The following is a 21,272-nucleotide window of genomic DNA, read 5'->3' as shown; positions in this document are numbered from 1 at the left end:
GGACAGCCTGGAAAACGAAACACAAATTAGATCTGGTGCTGGTCACATGACAAAGAGGACAGCCTGGAAAACGAAACACAAATTAGATCTGGTGCTGGTTGTGGGAAGTGCTTTCTGATAACAGTTTGTCCGTCAGACTGATGCACGTGACAAGAGGGGAAGAAAAACAAAACACAAAGTAAAACACCAGTTTGTACATTATGTTTTATGGCACATATGTATTTTCTATTTGTTCATAAATGTATGTATTGTAATTCTGTATTGTTTGTACCTGAGGGCCTCGGGGAAGATTAGCTTTTGCTAACTGTGATACCCTCACTAAATAAAGAATTTATTATTATTATTATTAATTAATCCTTCCTTGTTAAAGCAAATTTTCTTTTTTCTCAATATATTGTCCGGGGGAGCATGATTTTACCCCTCCCCCCATAATAATAATATTAATATTAATATTAATATTAATAATAAATTCTTTATTTAGCAAAAGCTAATCTTCCCTGATGCCCTCAGGTACAAAGAATACAGAATTATAATCAAACTCTACTATAATCTTCAGTTGCCAGTCTAGACCCCCTCCCTGCTAAAATTTCTATCTACAATAACAAGAAAAATCCCATACAAATTAACAACCTGTCTTGAACAGAACTCTGGCGAAGTCAGAAGTCATGTCCACGACATGCGTGCTTGAACAGTCCTCCGATCAAAGCATGCTAAAAATTACCCACACCTACAAATTAATCATCTTCAATAACTAGAAAACATAAAACACAAATTAATTCAGTTTCATGTCGAGATACCAGAGGTAAAATCGATGCTGGTTTTGAAATGTATTCTTGGAATTGGAAAGACGTTTGTCACACTGTTACACATACATGTCTAACCAAGGGACAGTCTGGAAAATAAAATACCTACCAGCCTGTAGACCGATGGCCTACCACGACGCCGGTCCCCCTTAGGACCAAGACAAATGTCCAGTTTTAAGAGGGATCCCGTTTAGAGAGTTTAAGTTCTTTTACTGGTTTTTAAAAAGGGACTGGGTAAAACATCTGGTTTTGAGGGAATTCCGGTTTACAGAGGGTCCAGTCTCCCTCCCTCCCTCCCTCCCTCCCTCTCCCTCCCTCTCTCTCTCTCTCTCTCTCTCTCTCTCTCTCTCTCTCTCTCTCTCTCTCTCTCTCTCTCTCTCTCTCTCTCTCTCTCTCTCTCTCTCCATATATATATATCTCTATATATACACATATATATATATATATAAAATATGTAAATTACCTGTGACATCAAGATGTTCCAGATTAACACAACTCGACACGACGTCAAACAGCGCAACGTTCGTGACGTTGAAGCACCCCTTCAACTCGAGGTACCTCAGCTCGGGGCACCGCCTTGCGATCACCCTCAACCCCTTGTCCGTGAGCTGGTGACACCCGTTCAGGTTCATCCGCTCGAGAATCACACAAACCTTGGGCGTGTTGTAACTCAGTCGGCGCATCAGGTATTTCAACGCCTTGTCGATATTCACTGAGTCATTGTTTATCACGATGCTCGTCCACAACAACGGGTGCTCCCAAATCAGTCGGTACCAGCGCAGACAGACGCGGGAACTCCGACACAGATGGTCCGTGGGCAGGTTCGACAGAATCCGAAGAACAATGTCGTCGGTGAGAAGTTCAAAGGGTGACGGACGGACGTATGGATATTTTCCTTTCGCCGTCCACATCAGTTTGTCCGTGTCTTGAAGATCCATGTATTTCATCTTCGACTTCATCGCGTCCATCTGAGACTCGATGTATCGCGGGTCATAGACAGTGTTTTTGTAGAGATGCGTCGCGCGTTCCGATTTCGACACCACGGGAGATGGAGGGTGGTGTCGGACTCTCTGTTTGGTGTGCATCTGGACGTAGTAGTTGGATGATTTGGAATCGGTCGAGCTAGCGAACGATACAGTCTTCGATTTACACGAGTCGCTTGAATGGCGGTCAGAGTGCGCACTCCCTTTGAATGTCGTCATGGCGGTGGGTGGATAATTGTAACTCGCGATGTCGGATGCAATTCCCGAACTCGAGTCATGATTAGATTCCGATCCGGGCGTGGCTATCTGATCTGAGAAATAAAATAAATAAGACACATGGTTAAAGTCAAACAAAATTAAAAAGTCCCAATTTTATGTGAAATTACTTTTTATATAATAATACAACTTTAATTCAATTAGCACTCGCTTGATACACGGTCGGTCTGGGATCGAACCCCATCAGTGAGTCCCAGGGCTAGCTCTGAGTGTGCAAAACATTTCGCCAAATTATTTCCAAAAATGCAAAACTCAGTTATTTTCCAGCAAATATCAATTATTGCATGAATTTTTTTGTGCCAAATTAAAATAAAATTCGCCAATTGTTCCTAAAATTGCAATTGGCAAATTTGGTGAGTGGCAGAGCTAACCCTGGGTCCATTGGGCTATCTCATTCCAGCAAGCGCACCATGACTGGTATCTTCAAAATAAACTTTAACTTTAATATTCAAGTGATCTTGCATATATATATGTAATTGTTATTTTAAAACACTGAAACAAATAGAATTTGGTCAAATAATTTCTGGACATGTCCAAATTCACAAAACTCTCTTAAACTATCTGGAGCAATATCAAATACAGTAAATTACTTTCAGAACAGGACTCAAACTTAACAGCGGCACAGACGGCAATTGGCGTCGTAGAGATATAAATTGCTTAAGTTGAGGGCATTACCGATGGTACTTTTATGCCATCAGTAAAACTCCTCAACAATAGCAAAATATATACATTGACATCACATTTGAAATATGTTTACATACAGCAAAATAACCTTTCATTCATATTTATTTTCTGCAAATGTCACTTTAAAAAATATTTTGCCATAGGCAGGCTGAAAATTGCTATCGGTGGGCTGTTTCAGCCATGGCAATTCTTTTAAAAATTGCCGTGGGAGACAAATTATTAAGTTTGAGTCCTGTAGAATGAACACACAACAAATTACCGGTTGGAACAAACTGATTGTAAAGTCCCGTTTTTATCCCCTATAAATAGTATTAATAAATTTTAATGTAATTAACTGTTAAAACGAACCAATTTGTTTGTCAAAATTGTGAATTTCAGCATAAATTAGTGTATACACAGTGAAACGATCATAATTTCTTTATCTTATTTGTATCTATCAGTCAATATCATATTAACAGCAATGAATTCAACACAACGGCAATGCATTCAACACAATGTCACTGATATTGGTAATAATAAATGAAATATTAAAGCAAAAACCCCCACTAATTATTGTGTTTAAATGTGAAAATCCAAAACGACCAACTTCCAGAATGAAAACTTCTAAGTTCCGCAAATGTATCAAACGAATATAGCGAACCAATGTGTCTGGTCCCTTGCGGTTTGTTGAGTAATTTACTGTATTCTTTACAAGTGTTTTTGCACTGCATTGCATGGCTTGTAAATTTTTTAAATCACTGATCCCATAGCTAGTGGATTTTGTCAAAATTCTAGAAGCCCTGTTTTTTAAACTTATGTTTATTCTGAAGCTTAAGAAGGACACAATTTCATTGGTTTACATGGATAGAAAAATTAATAAATATTCCCAATCATGGGATTCTGTTTAAAATCTCACATAATAAATTTATACTGTACTTGTTTTTACAATCTCAAACAAAACAATGCCACTGGGTTTTAGAATCCCAAACAACTATATAGCATTAGAATTGCAAACCTCTTCCCTAGAACTGTCACGCAGCTGTAATGATTACTAAATGCGAGGGAAAATCTCAAACCAAAGTGAGAAAAGGCATGCTGAAATCTCAAACAACCGGACAAAGAATCAATGTTGACATCACATTCGAAAAGACAATCAAAAGCAAGATAATGCTAGCACTGACTGTTGACTCGAGGCAAGTCAGTAGTTTAAACAAGAATTGTAGTCAGACCGTAAACACCCCCCCTCCCCCACCACCCCCGCCCAGACAAAGCATCACTGTGATGATTTGCTACACTTCCTGTTCAATTGATTTTCACAAAATCATCAAAAAGAAGAAGGAAAGAAATGTCAGACATACAGAGATTGAGATTGAAAACCCGCTGTCGCCACTTCATGGGTTACTCTTTTTGAAAGAAAGAAATGTTTTATTTAACGGTTATATGGTGTCAGACATACAGAGACTGAGATTGAAAACCTGCTGTCGCCACTTCATGGGTTACTCTTTTTGAAAGAAAGAAATGTTTTATTTAATGGTTATATGGTGTCAGACATACAGAGACTGACATTGAAAACCCGCTGTCGGCACTTCATGGGTTACTCTTTTTGAAAGAGAAATGTTTTATTTAATGGTTATATGGTGTCAGACATACAGAGATTGAGATTGAAAACCTGCTGTCGCCACTTCATGGGTTACTCTTTTTGAAAGAAAGAAATGTTTTATTTAACGGTTATATGGTGTCAGACATACAGAGATTGAGATTGAAAACCCGCTGTCGCCACTTCATGGGTTACTCTTTTTGAAAGAAAGAAATGTTTTATTTAACGACAACATTTTATTTATGGTTATATGGCGTCAGACATATGGTTAAGGACCACACAGATATTAAGATCGAAAACCCGCTGTCGCCACTTCATGGGCTACTCTTTTCGATTAGTAGCAAGGAATCTTTTATATGCACCGTCCCATAGACAGGATAGTACCTACCACAGCCTTTGAGATACCAGTCGTGGTGCACTGACTGGAATGAGAAATTGCACAATGTGCCCACTGACGAGGATCGAAAATGGCTGAATAAGTTTAAACAATGTCTATCAAAGTGATACAGTTGATTCAGTCGTAAAGTTTCCATTGGCAGGATTCGAGCCTACTGCATCGATTCACATGGCATTTGACAGCCTACGACTGTAACCACTCTGCCAACCAGGTCTTCCACAAAAATGGAAGTTCAATTAACCGTAGTTAACAAAGTGTACTGGCAGACACTCTAATTCAAACTAATGTAACAGTAAATACCATATATAATAATATTAAATAGAAAATCCAACTAAAAGTCTGAACAAGACAAACCTACCCATGAATCTCACATGCAATTCCACCATTTTGTTTCTTTAGAGTCTGTCTTTAATGTTCTACAAGTCTGGAATCCACACATACACTCTGTGATCCTGTGTTCATGGAATCAATAAAAAACCTAATCTTTTCCAGTATTTTGTTCATCACATTTTGGTTCTACAACCAAACATTTGTATCATAATATATTTTGAATTGTCACATTTAAATGGCAAGCTTAAGATAAGCTTCAGGTAGTAAAAGTTGTGAACACCATGTTAAATACAATTAGCTGACAAGATTAAGTCCAAATTGAGTCCAGTTTAACATGTGAATGACACACGATTAAGTTCAAATTGAGTCCAGTTTAACATGTGAATGACACAAGATTAAGTTCAGTATGAGTCCAGTTTAACATTTGAATGACAAGCTTATGGTTCACTATGAGTCCAATTCAACATGTGAACGACACAAGATCAAGTTCAGTATGAGTCCAGTTTAACATGTGAATGCCACCAAGTGATATAAAGGCAAAACACAGAATACCTGGTTGTAATAAATCCATTTGTATCAGTCAGAAAACCCCCACTTTTCATGAAAAATATTTCAATAATTACAGTTTTTACATGTATTTCCAAGTACTGGAACATGGAACATGTCAGCTTAAACTGAATTTCTCCAGATCATTGTGGTTAAACAAGCAGACCTTTTTACAGGTCTTAAGTTATGACCACCATTTCCTGTAGATTGAACTCTCAGCAAAAGAACAAAACATCCTCATCCAAAGCTTATTATCACACAGAAATACAAACTGTGACAAACAGTAACAAACTTGATGTCTTCATTTATCAATACGACTCGTCAACATTTATCAGAATTGTACATCTGTATTAAAAGGTTTTTAAAACTCTGTCCATGTTCTACATCATCTGGAAATGGTTCCCATCACAACTTGTCAACATTTACCAGAGTTGTATATCCATCCTAAAAAAGGTTTTTAAAACTCTGTCCATATACTTCAACATCTGGAAATAGGTCCCATCAATGATCACTACTTGTCAACATCTATAATAGTTCCCATCACAACCTGTCAACATTTATCAGTTATACATCCATCCTACAATGTTTTTAAAAATCTGTCAGTATTATTCTTCATAATCTGAAAATAGCAGCCATCACAACTTGTCAACATTTACCAGAGTTGTGCATACATCCTAAAAAGGTTTTTAAAACATCTGTCCATATTCTCCATCATCATTTGGAAATAATTCCCATCACAACATTTATCAAGAATTGCACAACCATCCTACAAGGTTTTTAAAAAATCTGTCCATATTCTTCATCATCATTTGGAAATAATTCCCATCACAACATTTATCAAGAGTTGCACAACCATCCTACAAGGTTTTAAAAAAATCTATCTGTATTCTTCTTCTTCATCATCTGGACATAGTTCCCATCACATTTTCCCCGTTAGACGTCATCAAGCTTTCGAGATGAAGCAATCAAAACACAAGCAGCGGCTGTGACATTCGTCTGTATGTAAGATGCGCGGGGACCTGTGGAAGTTTGGAGTTGACTCGGCGGAGATGTTTACCCAACAGCGAGTCAACAGATTCCGAGCAAGAACCGGTGTACAGAGATACAATTACACGAGAATTGTTTACCCACAAGGAAACTTGCTAAGAAAAGCATGGGAGTTGGTGGGCGGTGAGAAAAGCAGCGACTTATGCCGGACTTACGGTGGATTAACGGAATAGCGATTTTACTTCTACAGGGGGGTGGGGCGGCAGATCAAGTCTTTGTCTTGTTTAGAAGCGGATAACTGGCACAACAAGAGAACTCTTCATGTAGCAGATTGACAACGCCTCTTGTTTGACAGTTGTTACGGCATAAGAAAGATTTTCTAATGATCTGTGGTTTTGAGAAGAGATCTTAGAACAACAGATTTAGTTTCAGTTCAATTGATGACTTGTACAGCCTCGTACACAAAAGAAAGAAAAAAAGAAATATTTTATTTAACAACGCACTCAACACATTTTATTTACGGTTATATGGTGTCAGACATATAGTTAAGGACCATACAGATATTAAGAGAGAAAACCAGCTGTCGCCACTTTATGGGCTACTCTTTTTTATTAGCAGCAAGGGATCTTTTATATGCACCATCCCACAGACAGGGTAGTACATACCACAGCCTTTGATATACATGTACCAGTCATGGTGAACTGGCTGGAACGAGAAATAGCGCAATGGGGCCACTGATGGGAATTGATCTCACACCGACTGCACATTGAATGAATGCCGTACACAAAAGAAGACAAAAGGAGGAACATAAAATGTATGAAAATAACACTAACTAAATTTATAAAATAAAAGGGAAAGTAACTTAGGTTTTTAATATTTTATATGCAATTTCTCACAAACAGAACAGCACATACCATTAACCATTGATATACAACTTGTAACAATTTGTTGACAAGAAAAAAACAATTGTACTGAATCCATCAAGGTGGATTGAACCCAAGACCTACTGCACTTCGGGTCAGCACATTATATACCACACCCAGCTAATGCACCACGACTGGAGTATCAAAGGCCGTGGTGTGTGCTCTCCTGTCTGTGGGATGGTGCATATAATAGATCCCTTGCTGTTAATGGAAACATGTAGCGGGTTTCCTGTCTGAGACTATATATGTCAAAATTATCAAATGTTTGGTATCCAATAGCTGATGATTAATATATCAATGTGCTCTAGTGGTGTCGTTAAACAAAACAAACTTCTTCTCTAAGACTGTATGTCAAAATTACTAAAAGTTTAACATCCAATGGCACCCCTTGACAAATATAAGAAAAAAGTGAAGAAGAAGTTTATTTTGTTTAACGACACCACTAGAGCACATTGATGTATTAATCATCAGCTATTGGATGTCAAATATATGGTAATTTTTGACAGTCAGAGAGAACACCTGCTACATGTGTTCCATTAGTAGCAAGGGATCTTTTATATACACCATCCCACAGACAGGATAGTACATACCATAACCTTTGATATACCAATTGCGGTGCACTGGCTGGAACGAGAGATAGCCCAATGGGCCACCGATGAGGATCGATCCTAGATCTAAGTCAGCGCTTTACCACTGGGGTACGTCCCGCCACAGAAACGAGCGATACAAAAACGTACTTGTATACAAAACTCTGATACGGCTACCGGCCTCGGTGGCGTCGTGGTTAGGCCATCGGTCTACAGGCTGGTAGGTACTGGGTTCGGATCCCAGTCGAGGCATGGGATTTTTAATCCAGATACCGTCTCCAGACCCCGAGTGAGTGCTCCGCAAGGCTCAATGGGTAGGTGTAAATCACTTGCACAGACCAGTGATCCATAACTGGTTCAACAAAGGCAATGGTTTGTGCTATCCTGCCTGTGGGAAGCGCAAATAAAAGATCCCTTGCTGCTAATCGGAAAAAAGTAGCCTATGTAGTGGCGACAGCGGATTTCCTCTCAAAATCTGTGTGGTCCTTAACCATATGTCTGACGCCATATAACCGTAAATAAGATGTGTCGAGTGCGTCGTTAAATAAAATATTTCTTTCTTTCTTTCTGATACGGCTATTATAATCCACACTCAAACCGCTCCTTGATTACACAGCAATTATTTACATTACATAACTAACGATCCAATCATTACAGATCCGTCTCATCATCCCACAAATCCAGCTCAGTACATGTGTATTTGTATAGAAAGTATTATGTCACATACTTTTTCACTTCCATCATACATATCAATTTCATTTACGTCACTTGAAAAAAAGATTACACACTGAAAGAAACTTGAGACTAAATAATCTTTCATTTGCTGCCTAAATAAGCAGTCTTAAAATCAAATCCTTCGTGGGTCTGTCAGTTTGATCGGATAAGCCTGATAAGTCCTCGATAAGTATTTGTATAGAAAATATCATGTATTGTGTTCCACGGGCACAAGGTATGTAATTTTCCAAACTGTTCAAATATCTGATTCTGTCTCTTTAAACACACCTTGAAAAACACAGGTAAATAAAGTGTACAAAGTTCATACGTCAGGGCTAAAGCTTGACATTAAGAAACATTATTAACAAGTTGGCAAATTTGTCAGATAATCTGTAGCTGAAATGAAGTTTCATTCAGCCAAACAGTCAAAATGGCTGTAGATTTACAAAAGCAACTTTTCAGAAGAAGAAGAAGAAGGAAATGGTTTATTTAACTACGCACTCTAGTGATTTCCCTAGAAATTTGGCAAGGCATGATAGACCAAACACTTTTGGGGCATTTTCACCTTTTCCGGGGCACTTGCATTTCATTAAAAATACACAAAAATTAATTGTAATAAACATTAATGTAATTTATGTGCTTGCTTTAATAAATGAATGGCAAAAGTTATAAAAGGTATATTTTATTAATTAATAATATCTTTTTGGGTGTTTTATAAAGGAATTTTAGAATTAATTAGTGAAAAAGGCTTCTTTAATTTCAGGGCAGCATGGCGATGATTAAGGCAAGATGGCGCTAGACTACTGAGGCACAGTGCCACACTATGTTAAAACAAGCTAGGGAAAACACTACACTCAAAACATTTTATTTATGGTTATATGGCGTTGGGCATATGGTAAAGGACCACACAGATATTGAGGAAACCTGCTGTCGCCATTTCATGGGCTAATCTTTTTGATTAGCAGCAAGGGATCTTTTATATGCACCATCCTATAGGCAGGATAGCACATACCACAACCTTTGATGTATCAGTCATGGTGCACTGGCTGGAGTGAGAAATCACCTTTTTAGAATTAATAATGAAGTAAGTTTTCAAATTTGTCAGATAATCTTTAGCTGAACTGAAGTTTCAATTAGTCAGTCAAAATGGTTGTAGATTTACAAAAGGAAACATAATTTTTTATAAATGTTTTAGCGAATTAATAATGAAATAAGTTTTCTAACTTCATATATACCCTATACAGGCCTCTGAATATCTGAGAGCAGTGGTTTGCGTAACCCATTTATCGCTCACGCATTTAATTTATTGTATCATTTACATGTTCAAATGGGTTACATAAATTTCTTTTTGCGTAACACATGGTTTACTCAAATTTTCAATTCTTAGAGGCCTATAATTGTTCTATATATACCATAAGTAACAGAGGGCTGTATCAAATACATAGCATGTGATGTAGTGGAGGACAGAGCCAGGGGAGGCTCTCAAAATCAAGGGGTGGGGTGGTGCTCTATTTAAATATTTAAAGCATTTGTAAAACTATTTCTGCATATACATTTGATTAAAGCAAAAATCCAAATTATATTTCTCGTTTAGATACTCCTTTATATATTGTTATCTGTAAGTAAGATTATGAATATTGTATTGTGCTAAGTATACAATAACACAAATAAAAGTAACAAATGGTTAAGATACTTGCAACATATTACATGCATTAGTGATGTTGGTAATTTGAGAGAGAGAGAGAGAGAGAGAGAGAGAGAGAGAGAGAGAGAGAGAGAGAGAGAGAGAGAGAGAGAGAGAGAGAGAGAGAGAAAGAGAGGCACTGGATAACTTTAGCAAATGATATGTAATGGCGCAGTTATCAAAATTACCATAAAGACTGAGTCCAGGTTAGTCATCACAATGTTCACTTATGTACTGTATATCAAACTAAATGTAATCTTTCAGTGCAAGTTCCTCAATCCGATAAAAAAAAGCATGCTCTACTGTTTAATTGTAATCAGTCATTACATTCACTACCACAAATCAAGAAAATTATCAACATTATTATAGTTATTTATTAAAACTTAAGATTAGATATGGCGCAGTTGATCAGTGCCACCATGTTTACAGAGTATTTTCTGCGCTCCAGTCCCTGAATAAAATATGTGTCTCAGTTTGTATACAAATGTTTGTTTATAGCTTCACTGGTTACATGATACTTGAGTTTCTCCCGGTAACACTATACCAACCTAACAATGAAGTCGCCCTCATGGTGTGGTATTAGTTTCATACATCAAGCTCTCCTCATCACAGCAGACGGGACTCGGGTTAGACATGCTCGAAACCTTCGTGGTATATGAGCATATAAAAATCTTCAAGTCAAGTCATCACACCATTACATATACAGCGGAACCCATCTGAACCAGACACCCCCGAGACCATGTAAAATGTCTAGTTTTAAGAGGTTTCTGGTTTAGACAGGTTAAGTTCTGTAATGATTTTTAAAAAGGGACTGTGAGAAATGTCCGGATTGGAGAGAATTCCAGTTTACAAAGGTTCCAGTTTTAAGAAGTTTCACTGTATTACAAGTACATAATATATATATATATATATAGTCCCCCCCACTGCAATCACGGTTGAGAAAAGTTAAAGTTTGTTTTGTTTAACGACACCACTAGAGCACGTGGATTTATTGATCATCGGCTATTGGGTGACAAACATTTTTATAATTTTGACAGTCTTAGAAAGAAAACCTGCTACATTTTTTCATTAGTAACAAGAGATCTCAAGATTATATGCAATATCCAATGACAGAACAGCACATACCACAGCCTTTGATATACCAGTCATGGTGCACTGGCTGAAGCGAGAAATAGCCCAATGGGTCCACTGACAGGAATCGATCCCAAACCGACCACTTTACCACTGGGCTACAATTCGCCCCCCCCCCCCCCCCTCCAAATACAGATTGCGGATCAGTCGAATGCCTTACCATTGGGCTACATCTCAACCTAAGCCCCATTCCACGAAGCGATCTTAGCGCTAAGATCACCTTAAATGCATAACTACCTAATGCACTTAAGGTGATCTTAGTGCTAAGATCGCTTCGTGGAACGGGGCCCTGAGCAGTAGAGCAAATCACCTGAGGTCTGACAGGTTACAGGATCACCTGTCCTCAACGAACCTGTTGGTTTCCCTGCCCCTGCTAGTGCCTGGTACATCAAAACCTGTGTATGTGCTGTCCTGTCTATCGGAAAGTGCAAGAAAGATTCATTGCCAACTTTTTTTAATGTTCTTTTTCTCTGTCTTGGTCTTTCTCTCTGTCTCTCACTCTGTTTCAAACCTGCTCTGTCGGTCTCCCTCCATCACCTGTCTTTCTTTCTTTCTCTTTCTCTCTCATCCTGTCTTTTCATCTCTCTTTTTCTCTCCCTATTCTCTTCAAACCCCTCCTCTCTTTATCCCGACTCTCTCCAGTCTGTCTGTCTCCCTCCCTCATCTCTCTTTTGTTCTCCCTTTCTCTCTCCCTCTTTTTCTGTTGCTCTCCCCTTTCCAACCCTCTCCTCATTCCCCGTTCTCCCTACTCCCCATCTCTCTCCCTCTCTCTCACTATCTTTCCCCACTCCCCAAGTGTTAAAATAACCATGTCAGACATCATATTTTAAAATGTGCTGAGGTGTCAAACAAATATTCGTTTACTATCCACACAAAGATATAGATCTAGATCGGGGAACCCTAATGCTGCCAGTGTATTCAAAAACCTACACAACATGAGTACACAATTCAGTCTTTGTAGTCAATTTGACTTCTCAAAAGTATAACTTTCCACATCTTGTAACAGTGAAATACTTAAAAGAGATTGCAAAATACGGAACTCATGCAAGTAAAATGTTGTATTGTTCAGGTCATATTAAACTACCATTAACACCCACTCACAAAACATATATGGTGTACTTGGTACTTCATTATCTATTGATCGAGTGCTAATATGGATCGAATTCACCCAATAAATCAAAGCGTTTCTTGTGGCCGTCTAATGAGCCAATCGCGGTAAACTGGGGGTGGAGCCATCCATAAAACGTGAAGTCCTTTTTATAACTCTTGAATGTTTTCACAACTGGGTTATTTTGTGTGACGTGGGCAGGAAACAGTGCGATATTAAACTATTTCTGGGATCACATTGGAAGTAAGATAAAGAAGAAGGAAACAGAATGGATTCTATAACAAAGAACAAGTTATGTTAATGAAGCAGTTTAAATACTAAAATAGTTATGGACTTTCTTGTCAGAGGTCATTACAAATCAAGGGTTAACAAGGTTTTTAACCAGTGGTTCATGGCTAAGATATTTTAAACTGTCGGTGACACTTTTCCCCCTTAAACAAACACTCTCTTCACACACACACCCTAAAAAAAATCCCATAATAATAGTAATAATAATTTAAATTATTTTTTAAATACAGGAGACAATATTTCAAGATCTTAGGTAATTAAAAGTCAGTTCACATGACAGAAAGAAAGAAAGGAATGTTTTATTTAACGATGCACTCAACACATTTTATTTATGGTTATATGGCGTCAGACATATGGTTAAGAACCACACAGATTTTGAGAGGAAACACGCTGTTGCCACTGCATGGGCTACTCTTTCCGATTAGCAGCAAGGTATCTTTTGTTTGTGCTTGCCGACTTTTTTTAATATTCTTTTTCTCTGTCTTTTTGAGACCGGTTTCACATGATAGTTACCTACATGTAGGTAACCGATTGTTCAGTTATGACAATTTTATTCACTACTGATGATTACAACTTGACTACTAACAACTGTCCAAAAATATCAAATATCAAATATAACAGAATAGAATACATGCATTTTTGGAGCATATTAATAAAGATCTGGTGAGATTTAAAGGCGTTTATGATAATTTAAATTATTATTTAGAATATTAATTTTTGTTCAAATGAATTAGTTCTGATAATCCAAGTTTTTGTAATACCCCAAAATGCATTTTTCATCATTCTAAAAACGCACTTTCGTCTGAGAAGTAAAGGTTATTGAGACAAGCTCTAGTTATTTTTAGACAGTATTTTCGTTTAAACATCACAGACTTTAGCTTCTCTCTGTTATAACCTTATCTAAATGTGTGTTTGGTATCACCAAATAAGAATAAGAAGTACACTCTAACTTATCTACAATAAAGAAAGAAAGAAAGAGAGAGAGAGAGAGAGAGAGAGAGAGAGAGAGAGAGAGAGAGAGAGAGAGAGAGAGAGAGAGAGAGAGAGAGAGAGAGAGAGAGAGAGAGAGAGAGAGAGAAAGAGGGAGGAAATATTTCATTTAACGACACACTCAACAGAGTTTATTTATGGTTATATGGCGTCAGACATATGGTTAAGGACCACACAGATTTTGAGAGGAAACCCGCTGTCGCCACTACATCCGATTAGCAGCAAGGGATCTTTTATTTGCGCTTCCCACAGGCAGGATAGCACAAACCATGGCCTTTGTTGAACCAGTTATGGATCACTGGTCGATGCAAGTGGTTTACACCTACCCATTGAACACTCACTCAGGGTTTGGAGTCGGTATCTGGATTAAAAATTCCATGCCTCGACTGGGATCCGAACCCAGTACCTACCAACCTGTAGACGGATGGCCTAACCACGACGCCACCGAGGCCGGCTATATCTACAATAAATATATAATGATCATCTCTTTCTTGTCATTAGACTGGCACTGTCATGCTGTTTGTACAAATCATCACTGTACAGAGTTCACAATATAGAATCTAAAACCTAATCAAAGATTGCACTGCCAATTCACTGGATGGAATAAATATTGTTTAAATTCAACAACAATACGCCATATTAAACACCACTCACGGCAGTAGCTTATCTATCTAAAGTGTATTGTGTTTACTAACACTACACGTGTGTACTCATTTACGGCCAATTGTTTACGAAGCACACACTTGATATGTTTACTCGCTTCTTTGTTTTTCACAGTTATCACCTGTGGTTGTAATTGACGAAAAGACACTCTGACAAATTGAAACAAGGTTACAGAAAATCATCTTACTAATACACACACTACAGGAAGAAACACAGCAGCACCTACCAGAACATTACTGAAAAAGGGGGGTGGGTGGGTGGGTGCGAGACGTAGCCTAATGGTAAAGCACTCGCTTGATGCGTGGTCGGTTTCGGATCGATCCCAGTCAGTGGGCCCATTGGGCTATTTCTCGCTCAAGCCAGTGCACCACGACTGGTACATCAAAGGCTGTGGTATGTGCTATCCTGTCTATGGGATGGTGCATATAAAAGATCCCTTGATGCTAATGGAAAAGAGTAGCCCATGAAGTGGCAAAAGTGGGTTTCCTCTCTCAATATCTGCGTGGTCCTTAACCATATGTCTGATGCCATATAACCGTAAATAAAATGTGTTGAGTGCGTCGTTAAATAAAACATTTCTTTCTTTATTGAAAAGGGGTGCTGTCTGGTTTCTTCCTGTAATGTGTGCATTACTGGATAATATGTGAAATATTTGTTATCAGTGAGCTCGAAAATTATCAATTTAAAGGTATTTAAGGTCAAGCATCTATGGGTTATTGTTATATTATAGCCGGAGTCTTTGCCTGGTGGTAGGCAGCAATTCTGTGTTTCCCGCTATACAGTCACATGTATCTCTAACAGCAGAGAGTGATCATAACCTGTCTATCTCTCAAACAGCAGAAGAAAATGTTTTATTTAACTACACACTGAACACATTTTATTTACGGTTATATGGCGTCAGGCATATGGTTAAGGACCACACAGATACTGAGGAAGGAAACCCGCTGTCACCATTTCATGGACTACTCTTTTTGATTAGCAGCAAGGGATCTTTTATATGCAACATCCCACAGACAGGGTAGTACATACCATTGGCCTTTGATATACCAGTCGTGGTGCACAGGCTGGAACGAGAAATAGCCCAATGGGCCCACCGAAGGGGATCGATCCCACACCGACCGCACATCGAGCGAGCTCTGTACCACTGGTCTACGTCCCACTCCCTTAAACAGCAGAGTACTCGGGCTATATATCATGAAGTAGTAGTATCGTGGTACATCGATGCCTCGGTGTATCGTGACACCACCAGTTGGACACATGGTTAAGAACCACAAAGATAATGAGAAAGGAAACCCCGTTCCACCATGTACTACATGGACTACTATTTTTGATTAGTAGCAAGGGATCTTTTATATGCACCATTCCACAGACAGGGTAGTACATACCATGGCCTTTAATATACCAGGGGCAGGACGTAGCCCAGTGGTGAAGCGCTTACTTGATGCACAGTCTGTCTAGGATCGATCCCCATTGGTGGCTCATTGGGCTATTTCTCGTTCCAGCCAGGACTGGTATACCAAAGGCCATGGTATGTGCTATCTTGTCTGTGGAATAGTGCACATAAAATATCCCTTGTTACTAATGAAAAAAAAATGTAGCGGGTTTCCTCTCTAAGACTTTATTTCAAAATTTGACATCCAATAGCCGATGACTAATACATCAATGTGTTCTAGTGGTGTCGTAAAACAAAACAAACTTTAATTTTGATATACCAGCTGTGGAGCACTGTCTACAACAAAAAATAGCCCAATGGGGCTATACCCAAGAGTTGTTGATCCTAAGACTGATATGTGACATCAGGCGAGCGCTGTACCACTGGGCTATGTCCTGCCCCACTGTATATATAATACACCTGTATTGAATACACCTGTATATGTAATATACCTGTACATATAATATATACCTGTATTGAATATACCTGTATATGTAATATACCTGTACATATAATATATAGCTGTACATATAATATATACCTGTATTGAATACACCTGTATATATAATATACCTGTACATATAATATATACCTGTATATGCAATATAGGTGTACATATAATATATACCTGTATTGAATACACCTGTACATATAATATATACCTGTATTGAATACACATGTATATATAATATACCTGTACATATAATATACCTGTAGATGTAATATATACCTGAATATATAATATACCTGTAGATATAATATATACCTGTATATATGTAATATACCTGTACATATAATATACCTGTACATATAATATATACCTGTAATGAATACACATGTATATATAATATACCTGTACATATACCTGTAGCTATAATATATACCTGCACTGAATACACCTGTATATGTAATATACCTATAGATATAATATATACCTGTATTGAATACACCTGTATATGTAATATAACTGTACATATAGTATACCTGTACATATAATATATACCTGTATTGAATACACCTGTATATGTAATATACCTGTACATATAATATATACCTGTATTGAATACACCTGTATATGCAATATACCTGTAGATATAATATATACCTGTATTGAATACACATGTATATGCAATATACCTGTAGATATAATATATACCTGTATTGAATACCCATGTATATGTAATATACCTGTACATATAATATATACCTGTATTGAATACACCTGTATATGCAATATACCTGTAGATATAATATATACCTGTATTGAATACACCTGTATATGCAATATACCTGTAGATATAATATATACCTGTATTGAATACACCTGTATATGCAATATACCTGTAGATATAATATACCTGTACATATAATATATACCTGTATTGAATACACCTGTATATGCAATATACCTGTAGATATAATATATACCTGTATTGAATACACATGTATATGCAATATACCTGTAGATATAATACACCTGTATTGAATACACATGTATATGCAATATACCTGTACATATAATATATACCTGTATTGAATACCCATGTATATGTAATATACCTGTACATATAATATACCTGTACATATAATATATACCTGTATTGAATACACCTGTATATGTAATATACCTGTACATATAATATACCTGTACATATAATATATACCTGTATTGCATACACCTGTATATGTAATATACCTGTACATATAATATATACCTGTACTGAATACCTGAGTGTTACAGTTGAATAATACTTATATTATGTTAAAAACCTCCAAGAAAAACCCCCATGGTGAGACATGCTCATATTACCCTGTTAAAAAAAAGAAAACAGAAAAAAAACCCCCAGTAAAACATTATGACACGCAGGTGATTCTAGGCGAGTTAAAATCACTGTAAAGCACGGAATGAAGCAGTGAAATGAGAGGAGCCACATTACAGAGCGTGTCTCGGACAATATCATTGATGTCTGACTAAATAAATATTGTGAGGCAATACAAATCAAGTTAGCTTGGGGCCCTTTTAGGGATGTTATAATGGCTGTCAACACAACACCAAAAAAAGCCAACAAGAAGGGGTGTGACATAGCCCAGTAGTGAAGAACTCGCCTGATGCGTGGTCAGTCTAGGATCGATCCCCGTTGGTGGGCCCATTGGGATATTTCTTGTTGCAGCTCGTATATCAAAGACTGTGGTATGTGCTATCCTGTCTGTGAGATGGTGCATATAAAAGATTCCTTGCTATGAATCCAAAAGAGTAGCTCATGGAATGGTGACAGGAGGTTTTGTCTCTCATTAGCTGTGTGGTCCTGGACCCCGTTCCACGAAGCGATCTTAGCCCTAAGATTACCTTAGGCACATAGCTACTCTATGCACTTAAGTTGATCTTAAGGCTAAGATCTCTTCATGGAAGAAGGCCGTGAACCATTTGTCTGATATCATATAACCACAGTTAAAATGTAATGATTGCGTTGTTAAATAAAATATATCTTCTTTGTAGTTGATCAGTCCCCCATTGGTTGGCCTATGGGGCTATTTCTCGTTTAAGCCAGTGCACCATGACTGGCATATCAAAGGCTGTGGTATGTCTATCCTGTCTGTGGGATGGTGCATAATAAAGATCCCTTGCTACTAATGAAAAATGTAGCGGGTTTCTAATCTAAGACTATATGTTAAAATTACCAAATGTTTGACATCCAATAGCTGATGATTTATATATCAATGTGCTCTAGTGGTGTCGTTAAACAAAACAAACTTTATTTATGTTGTAGACTATCTTGATAGAACTGGAATCTACTTCCATAAGAAGTTCACCCAAATACAAGAAAAATATACATATGATTTGACAACTACAAAAATAATGTCTGTGGGAAGGAAGGAAATGTTTTTTATTTAATGATGCACTCAGCACATTTTATTTATAGTTATATGGCGTCAGACCTATGGTTAAGGACCACACATATATTGAAGGAGGCAACCCGCTGTCGCCACTTCATGGGCTACTCTTTTTAATTAGCAGCAAAGGATCTTTTATATGCACCATCCCACAGACAGGATAGTACATACCACGGCCTTTGTTATACCAGTTGTGGAGCACTGGCTGGAATGAGAAATAGCTCAGTGGGTCCCACCCCTCATACAAAAAGATCCCTTACTGCTAATAAAAAAATAATAATAATAAAACCCCCCCCACCACTAGAGCACTCTGATTATTAATCATTGGCTATTGGATGTCAAATATTTGGTAATTTTGGCAGTCATAGAGAGGAAACACGCAACATTTTTCGATTAGTAGCAAAAGATCTTTTATATGCACCATTCCACAGACAGGATAGCACATACTACAGCCTATGATATACCAGTCATGGTGCACTGGCTGGAACATGAAATAGCCCATTGGGCCCATCGACGGGGATCGATCCCAGACTGACCGCATATCAAGCAAGCGTTTTACCACTGCTAATTCAAAACAAACAGCCCATGGTTTCCTCTCTCATTATCTTTGTGGTCTTTCACCATATGTCTGATGTCACATAACTGTTATTAAAATTTCTTGAGAGCATTGTTAAATAAAATATTTCTTCTCTTTTTCTTTCTGGTTGGAATAGAAAAAAAGTTTGTTTTGTTTAATGACACCACTAGAACACATTGATTTATTAACCATTGGCTATTGGATGTCAAACATTAGGTGATTTTGACACAGTCAGAGAGAGGAAACCCACTACATTTTCCCATTAATCACATCCCACAGACAGGATAGCACATACCACAGCCTTTGATATATCAGTCGTGATGCAGTGGCTGGAATGAGAAATAGCCCAATGGGCCCCATTGACAGGGATTGATCCTAAAGGGCCGTCCATAATTTTCAACATTTTCACAAGTGTACAAAGAGTACACTTTTGACCAACCCACTCCCCCACCTAAAAGTGTACATCCCCAAATGAAAAATGTTGTTCAACATTTTTCATTTTCAAAAAAAGTGTATGCTGGCCCCTTAACCCCCTCCCCCCACATACGGTTTGTACGCTCGTGAAAATTATGGACGGCCCTTAAACTGACTGTGCATATCAGGCGTGCATTTACCACTGGGCTACGTCCAGATCCCTAGATGGAATAGAAAAACACAGACAGATCTATGGACAATCACCATCCTAAAATGTGCCTCTTACCTCGACAAGCATCTTGCCTTGTCTTTCTCCTGTTTGTCAATAGCAGACTGCACTACAGGTGTGGTATGTCCCATAACACACTGGGGCAAGCTGAAGATGACAAGTGCCACAGAGAAAGTGGTAGCTTAACATGCAAGCAGCAGATAAAAAAACCCTGACCTTTATCAGATTTTGTAGGATCTTTTCGACAGATCTGAAATTCCTTCTGAAATTCCTTCAAGTTTGGGTAAATTGTTTTTCCTCTGACTCACGCAGGACATAAAAAGAGTTCCCTTCAGAACTGGGGTGTGTCGAGCAGGCGTGTGATGAATTATTTAAACATCAAACACCGCAGAAAGTCCTTGCTTTGCATAAAAAGTATAAAGTATAAAGTATAAAGTATAAACTTTGTCTTGTTCAACGACACCACTACAGCACAGGGGTAGGATGTAGACCAGTGGTAAAGTGTCCGCTTGATGCGTGGTCGGTTTAGGATCGATCCCCGTCAGTGGCCCCATTGGACTATTTCTCATTCCATCAGAGCTCATCAGGCTATTTCTCGCTCCAGCCAGTGCACCACAGCTGGTGTAACAAAGGCCGTGGTATGTACTATCCTGTCTGTGGGATGGTGCATACAGAAGATCCCTTGCTGCTAATCGAAAAGATTAGCCCATGAAGTGGCAACAGTGGGTTCCCTGTCTCTATATCTGTGTGGTCCGTAACCATATGTCCGACGCCATATAACCGTAAATAAAATGTGTTGAGTGCGTTGTTAAATAAAACATTTTCTTCCTTCTACTACAGCACATTGATTTATATATCATTGGCTATTCAAAATCCACTTCTGAACTTACGAGTTTGTTTTTTAAACTCTGTGGTTTTGTTTAATGATACTACTAGAGCACATTGATTTATATATCATCGGCTATTCAAAATCCACTTCTGAACTTACGAGTTTGTTTTTTAAACTCTGTGGTTTTTGTTTAATGATACTACTAGAGCACATTGATTTATATATCATC

The 21,272-nt window shown here is 37.9% G+C and overlaps 1 protein-coding gene across 4 annotated transcripts in view; it reads right to left on the bottom strand.

The window, feature by feature from the left end:
- Positions 1-21,272, bottom strand: part of LOC121385238 (F-box/LRR-repeat protein 7-like) — an 80,688-nt gene that overhangs the window by 3,620 nt on the left and 55,796 nt on the right. For 3 of the 4 annotated variants that reach the window (XR_005959514.1, XM_041515826.1, XM_041515827.1), the window contains exon 2: positions 1,267-2,097. Coding sequence is in view for 3 of the 4 variants with exons in the window: in XM_041515826.1 (XP_041371760.1) it covers positions 1,267-2,097 (831 nt within the window). In the remaining variant the exon portion in view is untranslated. Of the gene's footprint in view, positions 1-1,266; positions 2,098-5,077; positions 5,186-21,272 lie in introns of those variants that run through there. The other variant, XM_041515828.1, reaches the window with a different exon arrangement.

This window comes from Gigantopelta aegis, chromosome 11 (assembly GCF_016097555.1).
Source record: "Gigantopelta aegis isolate Gae_Host chromosome 11, Gae_host_genome, whole genome shotgun sequence".
Lineage (NCBI taxonomy): Eukaryota > Metazoa > Mollusca > Gastropoda > Neomphalida > Peltospiridae > Gigantopelta > Gigantopelta aegis.
The sequence above is the reverse complement of the archived record's forward strand: the minus strand, read 5'-3'. Positions and strand labels throughout refer to the sequence as shown.